The sequence below is a fragment of the Acomys minous genome (assembly GCF_964271855.1).
Source record: "Acomys minous genome assembly, chromosome: 9".
Taxonomy (NCBI): domain Eukaryota; kingdom Metazoa; phylum Chordata; class Mammalia; order Rodentia; family Muridae; genus Acomys; species Acomys minous.
In genome coordinates, this window is record NC_140490.1 from 7,067,900 (window position 1) to 7,083,280 (window position 15,381).

Consider the following 15,381-nt stretch of genomic DNA (forward strand, 5'->3'; position numbering starts at 1 on the left):
GGGCGAAATTGTGGGTGCCAAGGCATTTCAAGGCAACACGAGCTCTTCAGTGTGGCTTCCTGAGAGGGGTGGGTGGTGGGTGGTGGGTGGTGGGTGGTGTACACACAGTGCCATCTCTGCTGCTTCTTCACAGGCTTTTATTTTTTAGATTTATTTATTTATTTGTCATATATACACAGTGTTTTGCCTGCATGTACACCAGAATAGGGTACCAGATCTTATTATAAATGGTTGTGAACTGGGCGTGGTGGCGCATGCCTTTAATCCTAGCACTCGGGAGGCAGAGGCAGAGGCAGGAGGATTGATGTGAGTTCCAGGCTAGCCTGGTCTACAAAGTGAGTCCAGGACAGCCAAGGCCACACAGGGAAACCCTGTCTCGAAAAACCAAAAAAAAAAAAAAACAACAAAACAACAACAAAAAAAAAACACCAAGAAAAAATAAATGGTTGTGAGCCATCGTGTGGTTGCTGGGAATTGAACTCAGGACCTTTGGAAGAGCAGGCAGCGCTCTTAACCCTCTAAGTCATTTCTCTATTCCCTTCACAGGCTTTTTTATTCAGATCCATTTGTGATCAGTGATCAGCAAGTCGTGTACAGTGGAACAGCTCAGTTTAGAACCACCATGGCTTGGGGTTTCTAACCCCTGATCTCGGTACCTTTCAGGCCTGTTTACTACCCGATATCTGCTGTCTTCCCAGGCGGTGAACGACTACCACACACAGATCAAGAACATTTCTAGAGCCATCCTGGATGAGTACCACCGCATGTTTGGAAAGCAGGTGGCTAAAGTCGGGGGTGACATAGACAGTGAGACCATGGAGGAGCAGAAGTGCCAGCTCAGCTATGAGCTCAATTGCTCTGGAAAATACTTTGCCTTCAAAGAACAGCTCAAGGTAAAGCGAGCATTTCCTTAGTCATCCTGTCAGCCAGTGGCGCCCCTTCCTTACACACATGCTGAACAGTGCTGCTCTGATTCCACTTGGCCACGTTCTCTGGGAGAGAATGCCAGAAAACAATCCACTCCTGTGGTCTCCGATGGTTCAGAGTTATTCCAAGTGAGAGCCTGTAAGACTCAGTCTTCACTTGGGTCCGAGTGGGCTCGAGCAGGACCCGGGAACAGACTCCACACGCCCCCCCCACTAGCAGAGTTTATGTTCCTGACACTATGACCAGTTCTCCACATCTCTCATTAAGTCTCATTAAGTTTCCTGCAGAATAGGAGTTGAGAGCTGGTGCTGCACACCTGCAGTCCCAGCTCTTAGAAGGTGAAGGATCAGGAGTTCAAGGCCAGCCTTGGCTACATAACAAAGTTAAGGCCAGCTTTGGGGGTGGGGGTTGAGCAACAAGAGATACTAATATCATCACCTGGGGCTATTATGGGTATTGATATGATGAAGAGGTTTAGTATATAACCTGACTTAGGGAGAAAAACCCAGCAGCTGCCAGGCTATACCAACATGCGATACATATATATTATTCTCCCTACATCTGAGCTATAGATGTTCTGAGACTCCCAGTAGGTGCTCTGAACCATGGGCAAGGAGCAGCAGGGATGGCTCAGCAGTTAAGAACACTGGTTGGTGCCGGGCGTGGTGGCGCATGCCTTTAATCCCAGCACTTGGGAGGCAGAGGCTGGTGGATCACCGTGAGTTCGAGGCCAGCCTGGTCTACAAAGTGAGTCCAGAACAGCCAAGGCTACACAGAGAGACCCTGTCTTGAAAAAAAAAAAAAAAAAGAACACTGGTTGGTCTTCCAGAGGACCCAGGTTTGGTTCCCAGCACCTACATGTTGGCTCACCAGCCATCTGTAACTCTGATCTCAGGGACTCTGATACCCTCTTCTGGCCTCTGTTGGGGTCAGATACACATGTGGTGCACAGACATATATGCAGGCAAAACACCCATACATATAAAATATAAACAAGTAACTAGCTTAAAACTGTCAATAAGGGCTGGAGTGTTGCTCAGAGGTTAAGAGCACTGTCTGTTCTTCCAAAGGTCATGAGTTCAACTCCTAGCAATCACATGGTGGCTCACAACCATCTATAATGAGATCTGGTGCCCTCTTCAGGGTTGCAGGTGTACATACAGGCAGAGCACTGTGTATATAATAAATAAATATTAAAAAAGAAAATCTGTGGATAATACTGAACCTTGTATGTTTTCCTATGTGTACGTGCCTATGATTTTTTTCACTCACAGGAAGCATTTTATGGCTTCTCTTACGGAATATCAAACCATTGCCATCACTCATTCTGGTTCTTAGGTGCCTTTTTTACGTTCAGTTGGGACTGTTAAATATACGTGCTGTGGTACCTTGGCTGTCAATCTGGTAACGACATGTCTACCGAGTGCTTAGTACCCTAATGTGTATGGCACCCTATACAGTATGAAATGGAAGCAGTGTCAGATGCTGTATCTGCCCAGAGCAGTGCTCAGCTTAAAGCTTATGGATTGTTTTCTTTCTGGAAATTTCCACTTGTTTTCAAACCGGAATTGACTATGGGCAACTGAAACTGTGGCCACAGAAAGACTACTGTATTTGTGTGAGTTTGTTTTTAGACAGGATCTGGCTGTACAACCTTGGCCGTCTCCATGGTTCTGCCAGGGCTCTGCCGTCCTAGTGCTGGCTTTACAGGCATGTGCCACCACACATGGCGTTGTGCAACATTTCAGACTTCTGCTTTGCTTGTTCAGCTTCTCAATCATCACCTAAAGTATGAAGGCAATGCTAGAGCTATGTATTCGCTTAACAAATGAGGAAACTGAGGTACCAAAGTGGAATATATGATGCCGGGCGGGTGGTGGCGCACCCCTTTAATCCCAGCACTCGGGAGGCAGAGGCAGGAGGATCTCTGTGAGTTCAAGGCCAGCCTGGTCTACAGAGCGAGTTCCAGGACAGCCAGGGCTACAGTCAGACCCTGTCTTGAAAACAAACAAACAAACACAGAGTGACAGTGTTTAAACCGGAATTCCGTTCTCCAGCCTCAGACGTTACTTTCTCCCTTACAGCACATAGCTGCTGGGAAAGACACAGCTCACAAACACTGCAAAATTGAGAAAAGAATTTCTTCTACTCCAGGCTGCAGGCGCAGGTCTTCAAAGCTAGGGAAACAGAGGCAGGAGATGGCGTTCAAGAGCACTGAGAGCTACACCTAGTGCATTCCAGGCTAGCCTGGGCTACACAGTGAGACTCTTCTTTACCTTATTATTTTATTTTATTTTTATTTTTCAAGACAGGGTTTCTCTGTGTAGCCTTGGCTGTCCTGGACTCACTTTGTAGGCCAGGCTAGCCTCGAACTCACAGAGATCTGCCTGCCTCTGCCTCCCGAGAGCTGGGATTAGAGGCGTACTCCCCCTTGCTCAGCTTGAGACTCTGTCTTTAAATAAACAAACCCACCCAGAACAGGTGGACGGGAGCTGATAGCCTCGCAGGTAAGGGGAGAAGAGCTGACCAGCACTTGAGGTTTTGAGCAGCGTGGTGTCGGCACACTGCTGAGGCGCGTCCTCAGAAGTGAACATGTGTGTGCCTTGCAGCATGCCGTGGTGAAGATTGTGAGAGAGAAATACTTGAAGACAACAGCATTTGAAAACCAGGAGGAGCTGCAGACTTTCATCAGTGAGCTTTATGTGTTCCTGATCGATCAAATGCACGTGGCCCTGAACCAGGTGGGTGTTTGCAGCTGAGAGCAGCCAGGCTCCTTTCAAATTAACTCCTTCATTCTTTGTATATTTTCCTCCTTTGTACAGCAAATACAGATGAAATGATCTGTTCTGTATAAGGAACATACTCTTTCAGTTTCTGAGAAAAATTAGTTCTTGAGCTGGAGAGATGGCTCTGTGGTTAAGAGCTCTTCCAGAAAACACGAGTCTGATTCCCAGCATGCACATGATGGCTCATAACTGTCTGTAATTCTAATTTCAGGGAATCTAAACGTTCATCTGGCCTCAGGGACGAGCAGGCATGCACCAAAAGTACGCACACACATAAGCAGAACGAAGAGATTTTTAGTGTGGCAGAATTGTTAAGTAAAGGCTATGGAAATAATGAAACAAAACATGATTTTGTGAATGTGCACACGTCTCAATTTTTCTTCAGGATAATAAAAATAAGAGAAAACCACGTTTTTAGATATTTGAAAAGGCATGTTTGAACTGCTACTGTAAAGAGGACAGTGGCAATTAAAATATGCCTTTACAGTTTTAAAGTCACATTTGTGTTTATTTTGTGTGTGCATGTGCCATATTGTACATGTCAAGGGACATGTGGTCTCCACGTGGTCTCAGGGACAGGTGCAGGTCCCTGCACTGGCAGCAGCCTCCTTTACCCACCGAGCTACCTTGCATTTTAGTGACCGGCAATCGGCCTTTCTACCCACGCCTCTGTTTGTGCCTGCATTTGTACAGTTTGTCTCTTGCCCGGTTTTATGCATTCCTGAATGTAGTTAGGTGCTACTTGGTGTGAACAGTGACAAAATCAACTCTTATTATACACCAGAGAGTCTCCAACCAGCAGTGCCACCCCACAGCCTGTCTGTCCTGTTTGCTCTCTCTTCGCTGCCACCTGACCTGTCCTTTTCCATGCTTCAGTCTTGTGGACTAGGTGAGACAGGAGAACGCAATAGTATAGGACTAAGGGAGCAGCGCTGCTCGGACACGGGCATGGGTGTTCGCAAAGCTCCTGACTACTGTCCTGAGCGTCTGCCTTCTGCCTCCAGAGAACCTTTGGCTGGTAGAGGAGCAGGCTTGAAAAGCAAGCGAGGTAAGTGCTGTGATTGCGGCCTGTCTCTGCGTGACACTGGGATCTTTCAGGGAAGCTTCCTGAAGGATTTGTGGCTTGAGCTGGGCCTTCGAAGCTGCAAAGATCTCCAGGAGGATGCTTCAGAGCACTGAGCCGCCAGGTCGTCACAAGGCTCAGGGACTCTATGGCATACACATTGGAGAAGCAGGACTTGAAGCTGGGGGTCCACTCCTGATGAGGTTATCGGGAGTGTGGTGGGGCGGGGGGCAGGAGTGCTACACAAGGAAGCTTTGCAGGGTCAGAGGAACGGCTCAGCAACTGTTGAGAGCACTGGATGCTCTTCCAGAGGACCTGGGTTCAATTTCTAGCACCTACATGGTGGCTGGCTCACAACCACCTGTGATTTCAGTTCCATGGAGATCTGACGCCATCTTCTGGAGTCCATGGCACCAGGCATGTACATGGTACACAGAAATTAGCAGGTGAAACATCCATACACAGAAAATAATTTCTAAAAGATTTATTTACTTATATGAATGTTCTATCTGCAGGCCAGAAGAGGGCATCAGAACCCAGTATAGATAGTTGTGAGCCACTACGTGGGTGCTAGGAATTGAACTCAGGACCTCTGCAAGAGCAGTTAAGTGTTCTTAACTGCTGAGCCATCTCTCCAGCCCAAAATAATTTTTTTTAATTTAAAGTGTTCCTCTTTTTCCCATTAACAGGAACAATGAATTGAATTGCTCATACTGTGATATAGTTTGATTAGATTAATATTCTACAGAAAAGTTCTCTCAAAGCACTTACAGAGGCTGTATTCAAGGTGATATTGAGGATATTGTCTGGTTACTATGTACTAAGGGAAGAAGGGTCAAGAATTCTTTTTTAAAAATATATTTATTTATTTATTACAGTGTTCTGACTCCATATACACTTGTACATCAGAAGAGGGCATCAGATCACATTATAGATGGTTGTGAGCCACCATGTGGTTGCTGAGAATTGAACTCAGGACCCCTGGAAGAACAGACAGTACTCTTATTACTAAGCCATCTCTCCAGCCCCAAGGATTCTTTTTTTTTTTTTTTAACATTTATTTATCTTCATTTTATATGCATGTCTTACCTGCATGTATGTGTGCTATGTGCATGCAGTGCCCAAGGTGGCCAGAAGAGGGCATCAGGAACCGAGTGATAGGCCATTGTGAGCTGCAACCATGTGGGTGCCGGGAACTGAACCCAAGACCTCTGCAAGAACAGCCAATGCTCTTAACCTCTGAGCCATCTTCTGGCCCTGAGTCAAGCGTTCTTAAGTTTAAGGCTCAGTGACTGAGCCATCGGTGGGCAGGGAACAGAGCAGGAGTAGATTTAGGGATGCAGGTGAGACTGGGTTGGTCTTGAACATCAGAACTAGTGAGTCATTGCTTAAGAGAAAGCGGTCTGAGCTAGAGACGAGGTTTGAGGAGTCGTGTGACCATAGATGCAGCTGCCTGAAAAAGTTATGGGGAAAGACGAGAGACCCTGATGGTAGACTCCTTAAATGTCAGCAAAGGGATGGATGAGTGGAAGAGACGGCCATGGCAGCAAGTGGGAGTGTCAAGGAAGCAGCAGAGTGTGGGGTTGCCAGAGCCTAAGAGAAAGAATTAAAAAGAAGACAGATCTATACTGTTCAATGCTTAGGAATTCAAGAAAAACAAATCTGTGGAATTTTGTTAGGTTTGAAAATAAAGAGGTTATTATTAAACTTTACATGGGAATTTCATTTACACTGGGAAGATTCAAATTAAAGTTAATTGAGGGGTAAAATAAGACATAATATACATTCAAGAAGTTGGACAAAAGAAAACAGAATCTAGAAATTACAGGGCTTCTCTCTTTAAGGCAAGCATGGATACAGGTTTGGTAAATGAAGTGAGCAAAGTAGAAAAGGTAAAACCAAGTGGAGGACTGGGTGTGGTCACTCACATTTATGTAAGTCCTGCACTTAAGCAGCTGAGTGAGGCAGGAGGATACCTATGAGTTGGAGGCCAGCTTGATGCTTCGTAGCAAGTTCTAGGTCTGCCTGGCCTATATTGTACATGTCAAACTATCATGGGCAGTAGTGTGGGAGCCTGTCTCAGTGAAAATAAACAAGAAATTGCATACATGTGTAAAGGGAGGGAGCTATTGTTAGAAAGCCCAATGTATACGACTGTGAAAGAATCAAGGTTTGAAATGGAAGGTTTAGCCTTGGGCATGGTGACACATGCACTTAATTCCAGCACTCAGGAGGCAGAGGCAGGTGGATCGCTCTGAGTTCAAGGCCAGCCTGGTCTCCAAAGTAAGTCCAAGACAGCCAAAGCTAAAGAAAGAAAGAAATGGAGTAAACTTTGGGTGACTCTTCATTAGAAAGCAAGAGCACAGAGCCACAGATGTAAACAGCTTATATGGGGAGTTAAGAGTTGAGGGTCTGGGGTTGGGGATTTAGCTCAGTGGTAGAGCGCTTGCCTAGCAAGCGCAAGGCCCTGGGTTCAGTCCTCAGTTCTGGAAAAAAAAAAAAAAGACAAAATAACAAAAAAGAGTTGAGGGTCTAGTGGCTGCAGAGATGGGTCGGCAACTAAGAGCACTGGCTGCTTTTTCAGAGGCCCCGGGTTCAATTCCCGGCACCCACATGGCAGCTCACAATTGCCCCTAACCATCACACAGACAGATGTGTAAGCAAAACACTAAAAAATAAATAAATTATAAAAAATAATTTATTACCAAAAAAAAATCTTGAGGGTTTAGACTAGGGATAAACAGCTCAGAGCATTTGCCTGGCACCTGCAAGGTCCTGGCTCCATCTCTAATACATTTTAAACATTCAGGGTTGCTTGCCTAATGACTTCTTTTCCTTCCTTTTGACAATGTTTCACATAATCTAGGCTAGTCCTAAACTTGCTTTGTAGCCTAGGACGGTCTTGAACTGAGCCTTCTGCCTCTGCCTGCCAAGCGCCTGCTGTGGTTAGCCTAGCCTTTCTGTTACCTCTATGAAATAAGCCCATACTGAAATGTTGGGACCTAGCCCTGCAGCTGAGGCACGAAATACCAGTTACTCAGGAGGATTGAAAGTTAAAGGCCGGGGCTGGAGAGATGGCTCAGAGCATCAGGGCACTGACTGCTCCTCCAGAGGTCCTGAGTTCAATTCCCAGCAACCACATGGTGGCTCACAACCATCTATAATGTTATCTGATGACTTCTGTCTTACAGGTGTATGTGCAGGTAGAGCACTGTATACATAATAATAAATAAATCTTCTTAAAATTAAAAAAAAAAAGAAAGAAAGTTAAAGGCCTGCGTGGTCCACAGAGTGAATCCAAGACAAGCGTACTCCTTCAGACACACGCAAGCATGCATGCATGTACACATATGCACACATGCACAAGCACGCACACATGCGCCATCGTCTCATGTATGTTATGACTGACCTCATATCCAGTTCATTCTCATAAGCATCTCCACATGTGGTTGTTTATTTTGTCCCTTTGCGCTCTCAATGACAAGTCCATGCCAGATGACATCCAAGAGGCCACCTCCACGATCCCAACAAGCACCGAGCAGCTCCGGCTCTTCGCATTTGAGGCAGAAGTCAACGAGAACTTCGAAATGGCAGCAGTTTACTATGAAGAGGTAGCCGAACATCTCAGTGACTGTTGTCCTTGTTATCTGTGAATCTGTGTAAAATTGTAGGGTTTTATTTATTTATTTATTTTTGGTTTTTCCAGACAAGGTCTCTCTGTGTAGCCTTGGCTGTCCTGGACTTGCTTTATAGACCAGGCTGGCCTTGACTCACTGCGATCTGCCTGCCTCTGCCTCCCAAGTGCTGGGATTAAAGTCGTGCGCCACCACACCCGGCTGGGTTTTTATTTTTTTTTTATATTTTTATTTTTTGTCTGTTTATAGGGTTGGTTGGTTGGTTTTGTTTTTCAAGGCAGGGTTTTCCTGTGTGGCCCTGGCTGTCCTGGAACTCACTCAGAGATCTGCCTGCCTCTGCCTCTCTAGAGTTGGGACTAAAGGGGTGTGTCACCACCATCACCACCTGCAAATTGTAGGTTTTTTTAAAAGATTTATTTATTTATTATGTATCCAGTGCTCTGCCTGCATGACAGAAGAGGGCATCAGATCACATTACAGATGGTTGTGAGCCACCATGTGGTTGCTGGGAATTGAACTCAGGACCTTTGGAAGAACAGCCAATGTTCTTAACCTCTGAGCCATCTCTCCAGCCCCCAAATTGTAGTTTTTTATTAACATTAAAAGTGATCAGTCAAGCCGGGCTTTTGCCATAAATTAGAAGCCAGCTTGGGCTATGTAACAAGTTCCTGGCTAGCCAGGGCTATGAAAGTACAGAGTAGGAGAAATTATTTGTAGAACATATATTTTTCAAGCAACTTGTGTCCAAAATTTAAGACTCTAAATGCAGCTGGCTATAGTAGCGGTGCACCCCTTTAATCCCAGGAGATTAAATTTGTGAAGCAGAGGCAGGTGAATCTCAGTGAGTTTGAGGCCAGCCTGGTCTAGAAACAAAACAAAACAAAACAAAAGACTCAAAATGCAACATTTTTTTGTAAAAGTACTTAGTATCTGTTTTAATTATTTTGGATATACCTAAGAGAGGAATTGCTGGTTATATGGTGATTCTATGTTTAACTTTTTAAGGATTTCTGTTGGGATTTTGACAGGGGTTGCTGTTATTTGTAGATTACTCTTGGCAGTCCTGACATCTTAACAACACTAAATCGTCCCGTCCTAACCTGAACTCAGGGCATCTTTCCATTTATTCATGTTTTCTCTCCCTCCCTCCTTCCCTCCCTCCCTCCCTCCCTTCTTTCTTTTTGTTGTTGTTTTTGCTTTTGGAGAGTTGGTTTCTCTATGCAACCTTGGCTGTCCTGGAACTCTCTGTGTAGACCAGGCTGGCCTCTAACTCCCAGAGATCTGCCTGCCTCTGCTTCCCAGGTGCTGGGATTAAAGGTATGGCTAATTTCTTGAAACCATGTTTGTAGTTTTCTTTACATGAGGCATCCTTTTTCTTGGATTTATAGATAATTTTGTGTATTTGCCATCTCAAGATTATGGCAGTAATTATTACTTATGCCTGGTGCAATAAAGTGAGTCCTTAGTTCCTAAGGTATTGGTTGAGTCTAGGAATAAATCTCTTGAGGATTTATTCTAAAATATTTATTAGGTCTGGAGGACAGAGACCTATTGATGTATTTAACCCGCTTTAGTGCAACAGCTAGACAGGTACAATTTCTACTGATTTCCTAAGCTGGTCTGGCTGCCTCTGAGCCATGTGCCCCAAGTTACTCACCAGTCTTCATCCTGTCTGGGCTGAACCTGCTCCATCAGGCCACACCCTCTCTCTCTCCATCTTCTTCCTCTCACTCTCCTCCTCTCACCGACTTGTGGTCCCTACCTGAGACACCAAGCCATGGAACCAAAGCCTCACCTACCTCTTTTATTTTTTTAAAGATTTATTTATTTATTTTATGTATATGAGTACACTGTCTTCATACACACCAGAAGAGGGCACCAGATCTCATTATAGATGGCTGTGAGCCACCATGTGGTTGCTGGGAATTGAACTCAGGACCTCTGGAAGAGCAGCCAGTGCTCCCAACCTCTGAGCCATCTCTCCAGTCCCCCTCACCTACCTCTTTTCTGCCCAGTTACAGGCTGTCCAGCCTTTCTTTATTAGCTAATCAGGTCTTGGGGCCATAATTTAGCATCTGGATAAACAGAACACCAGACCAGCCCCCAACAAGGATTCAGGGGTTTTTTTTTGTTTTTTGTTTTTTTGTTTTTTAAGGATTCAGTTTCTAAGTCATGTCAACACTTAAAAAAAACTATATACTCAAAGCTAGAACAGTACTTCAGGCATGTGAGTTCCTGCATAAGCAGAAGAAAAGTGATATTTTCAGCTTTCGTAGAACATGTGGTATTTGTGGGACATTTACTGTGTTGTATGCACAAAGAGTTGGCCGTGGCGTTGCATTAACCCTGTCCCTCCCCATATTTTGTGTCCCTAGAGGTTGGTCCGGGAACCCCAGAACCTGGACCACTGGCTGGATTATGGTGCCTTCTGCCTTCTCATTGAAGACAACGTGAAAGCGCAGGAGTGTTTCCGGAAAGCCCTTTCCCTGAATGAGAGTCATATTCACAGGTAGAGGCGAGGCATGAATGTGTCGTAGCAGAGAAGCTGTCTTCTGCCTACTACTAGCTGAACAGATTGTCGTTAAAGTGCCACAGGACCAGACTGCTAACCTACTCTGTGTCATTAAAGTGCCACAGGACCAGACGGCTAACCTACTCTGTGTCATTAAAGTGCCACAGGACCAGACTGCTAACCTACTCTGTGTCAGTAAAGTGCCACAGGACCAGACTGCTAACCTGCTCAGTGTCAGTAAAGTGCCACAGGACCAGACTGCTAACCTACTCAGTGTCATTAAAGTGCCACAGGACCAGACTGCTAACCTGCTCTATGTCAGAAAAGTGCCACAGGACCAGACTGCTAACCTACTCTGTGTCATTAAAGTGCCACAGGACCAGACTGCTAACCTACTCTGTGTCGGTAAAGTGCACAGGACCAGACTGCTAACCTACTCTGTGTCGGTAAAGTGCCACAGGACCAGACTGCTAACCTACTCTGTGTCATTAAAGTGCCACAGGACCAGACTGCTAACCTACTCTGTGTCATTAAAGTGCCACAGGACCAGACTGCTAACCTACTCTGTGTCATTAAAGTGCCACAGGACCAGACTGCTAACCTGCTCAGTGTCAGTAAAGTGCCACAGGACCAGACTGCTAACCTACTCTGTGTCATTAAAGTGCCACAGGACCAGACTGCTAACCTGGTCTATGTCATTAAAGTGCCACAGGAGCAGACTGCTAACCTACTCTGTGTCATTAAAGTGCCACAGGACCAGACTGCTAACCTGCTCTATGTCAGTAAAGTGCCACAGGACCAGACTGCTAACCTACTCTGTGTCATTAAAGTGCCACAGGACCAGACTGCTAACCTACTCTGTGTCATTAAAGTGCCACAGGACCAGACTGCTAACCTACTCTGTGTCATTAAAGTGCCACAGGACCAGACTGCTAACCTGCTCTATGTCAGTAAAGTGCCACAGGACCAGACTGCTAACCTGCTCAGTGTCAGTAAAGTGCCACAGGACCAGACTGCTAACCTACTCTGTGTCATTAAAGTGCCACAGGACCAGACTGCTAACCTACTCTGTGTCATTAAAGTGCCACAGGACCAGACTGCTAACCTACTCTGTGTCATTAAAGTGCCACAGGACCAGACTGCTAACCTACTCTGTGTCGGTAAAGTGCCACAGGAGCAGACTGCTAACCTGCTAATGGGTCTCTTCTCAGCTTGTTGCTGTGCGGTGTCCTGGCTGTCTTGATGGAGAACCATGAACAAGCAGAAATCTTTTTTGAGGATGCTACATGCCTGGAACCCACCAGTGTTATTGCCTGGACTTTACTTGGTACGCTGTTTCCCTGTTCTGTGGATGTGGGCTTTCCCACATCACAGAATTCTCTTTTTTCCTAATTACTTTAGTGACTGAGGATGTGTTTTTTAAAAAAGATTTATTTATTATTGTGTATACAGTGCTCTGCCTGCATGTATGCCTGCAGGCCAGAAGAGGGCATCAAGATCACATTACAGATGGTGTGAGCTACCATGTGGGTGCTTGGAATTGAACTCAGAACCTCTGGAAGAGCAGTCAGTGCTCTTAATCTCTGAGCCATCTCTCCAGCCCTGAGGATGTGGTTTTTAAACTCTAGTAAAACCAAACATGGCAGAGAGAAATAAAATGTGCCCCTTCTTCATCTATGGTCGTGGGAGGCCAGCCCTTTATCTCTGCTTTTTTATTTCCTCAGGGTTGTTCTATGAAATTCAGAATAACGACATTAGAATGGAAATGGCATTTCACGAGGCCTTCAAACAGCTGCAGGCTCGAACCCTCCAGGCAAAGCTGAAGAGAACGGGCACCATAGAGAACATTGAAGAAAGCGTGAAAAGAGAGTCCAGCTCTAGCCCCTGGGTAGTCACTCAGGATTCTGCCGCAGGCATCAAAGCAGAGACCCCGGCAGGTGGGAGTGAGGCGTGCCGTGACCATGGCCGCTGGAAACTTACCAGCCTCAGGAATAGGACACCAAGTCAGCATTTGTTCAATACATACTGAAAGTTTTAGCTATCCCAGCAACATCAGGAAAAATACCTTGCTCATTAATCACTCATCACCTGGGACCTGGGCTAAAGCATCTGTGGACACTGGTTTTCACAGAGGATTTACTCCTTTCATAAGTATCCCTTAAAAGTTGGTACCATTCTGAATACATTGAAATGTTTTTCCTCTGTCCTTTCCTGCCCACCATGTAATTTTTCAATGCATTTATTCATCCTACACACTTCCCTCCCACTCCCTCTATTTCTGCATATTGTAAAGATTTTTTAAAATTTATTTTATAAGTATATGTGTGTGCCCGCTTATCTGCATGTGCATCACAGGCAGCAGGTGTCCACAGAGTTTAGATGCTCTGGAACTGGACTTACAGACTGTTGCTTACTGACAGATGTGGGTGCCAGGAGCTAAACCTGGGGCCTCTGCCAGAGCAGGAAGTGGCCCTAATCATGCTGCTGCGGTTTTTGTATGCATCTTTGCTTGTTATTTCCTGCATACACACGTATTGTTATTCTGCATCCGTACACATTTTAAGGTCGTCTGAGAAAATTTCAATTGGAACTTCATAAGCTACACCCGTTTAAGGCCAGCTTAGTAAGTGTTGACGAAATCACCATCACAAAGATAATGGCGTGTGCCCCTGCTCCCCTGTGATGCCTTCCATCTGGCCGTCTCTAGCTAACCACTGGCCTGCTCTCCTTATAGAGGAATCTGCACTTTAAAAATTGCTGTTGCATCTATTGATTTACTTATTTGCATTGGTAGACACTCACGTGGTGGTCAGAGGACAGCCTTGGGGATCCTGGGTTCTGTCTTTCCTCCCTGTGGGCGTGGAGAGCTCAGGCCCTCAGGCTTGGTGGCAGGCACCTTTATCTACCGAGCCACATAACCAGCCCAAATTTGTTGGTTTTGAAGTTTTAGAATTCTAGTGTCATCTAAGTTTATCCCTGGAATCCAATTTGAGAGACAGAGTCCAAAGTCGATGCAAAAGCAAAGGAGTTTATTAGCCGACGCGTCGGGGTCCACACCATACCCCGTAGAGATGGGAGACGTCGTCCTGCCAAAGCTGAGGCTTTAAATACTTTTTACAGAAACAGAACCTATCAAGTGATAGGCTAACAATAGGTGACCTTTTGGGTGAGAATGGGGACCTGAGGTAGTAAATTTTAAGTCGGGGAGGGAGCTTTCAGGTACATGGGGGTCTGAGGTAGTAAATTCTGGGGGCAGGGTTGAGGTGGAGGCTGATGGATGGAGAACCTTTAACTCATCCCCCTCAGTTTGTTCTTGTTATCAGCCTGCAATTCAGCCTGTTTGTTCAGCTGGCCAATGCTAGGTCTGAGCCTCCTGGAACCTTATGTTTCTTTAGCTACCAATATCACTGCTGAGCCCAGGCCATCTAGCTAATAATGTCCCTGCTGACCTCAGACCATCTAGAATCTCACACTAGAAATATTCTGGAATTTTTTTTTTGGAACTTCTAGAGTTAAATCATGTGTGCTTTTTGGTCTGACTTTATTAACCAAGCTTAACGATCCTGAGATTGGACCATGGCGTACTGACCGTATCAGCTGGGCATCTTACTGCTCCATTGCACCTAAGTGTAGAGAGAGCACCCTGCCCGACTCTGGTTTTCATGTTGGGACTACAGTGCTAAAGCCACTAAGGACATTAGGTCCAAATTTCTGCATGGATAGATGTTCATTTTCCCCCATGAACACCTAGGAACTCGGCAACTGAGACCATGGATTATTTAGCAATATGGTTTTTATTTTCTAAATACTTGGAAGTTTTCCAGGATATCCTTGTTTGTTTGTTTGTTTCCTTTCTAATGCAATTTCATGGTGGCTGTAAAATGAACTTTCTCTAAATTGAATACTTCAAAAACATTGACACTTGTTTTATGGGCCAGCAGAGGGTCTGCCCTGATAACTGTCCTTGTTGGATGCAATGCTCTGCAAATGCAGACGGGGTGTTGGAGCTGGTGTGTTGGAGCCGGTGTGCTTCCATGTTGTAGAATCTTTTCCTTCTATGTGTAACATTTTCTTCACTTCACTTTATAATTGTCTCACATTTAGATCTTTAAAGAGCCCATCTTAAAATACCCTGCTCCATGGACGTTCTGTTTTATTTTTATTTTTTGTTTGGATGGGGTGTGGTTTTTTTCAACAATCCCTACTAACCTCAGTATTTCCCCCTATGAGGTAAGGTATACATTCCTAAACTCCGAACTTACCACGCCATCATATTTGTCAGGTATAAACATATAGATATGAAAGCATACATGTCTTTTGTGGCTGCGGTTTTGGGTACACCTTGATGGCTGGCTGGCATATCGGGTTCTCACATGTAACTGTCTCACTTAGCTATGTATGGACCTTTATGTGTCTGTATGGATTTTATAGTGAATTTATTAAGTTCATTAAAATGTA

The 15,381-nt window shown here is 45.2% G+C and overlaps 1 protein-coding gene across 5 annotated transcripts in view; it reads left to right on the forward strand.

The window, feature by feature from the left end:
• Nucleotides 1-15,381, forward strand: part of CFAP70 (cilia and flagella associated protein 70) — a 67,744-nt gene that overhangs the window by 38,426 nt on the left and 13,937 nt on the right. For all 5 annotated transcript variants that reach the window (XM_084794935.1, XM_084794938.1, XM_084794939.1 and 2 more), the window contains exons 15-20: nt 699-893; nt 3,537-3,668; nt 8,262-8,387; nt 10,787-10,920; nt 12,135-12,250; nt 12,648-12,860. In XM_084794935.1, the coding sequence (XP_084651061.1) occupies nt 699-893; nt 3,537-3,668; nt 8,262-8,387; nt 10,787-10,920; nt 12,135-12,250; nt 12,648-12,860 (916 nt within the window). The remainder of the gene's footprint in view (nt 1-698; nt 894-3,536; nt 3,669-8,261; nt 8,388-10,786; nt 10,921-12,134; nt 12,251-12,647; nt 12,861-15,381) is intronic.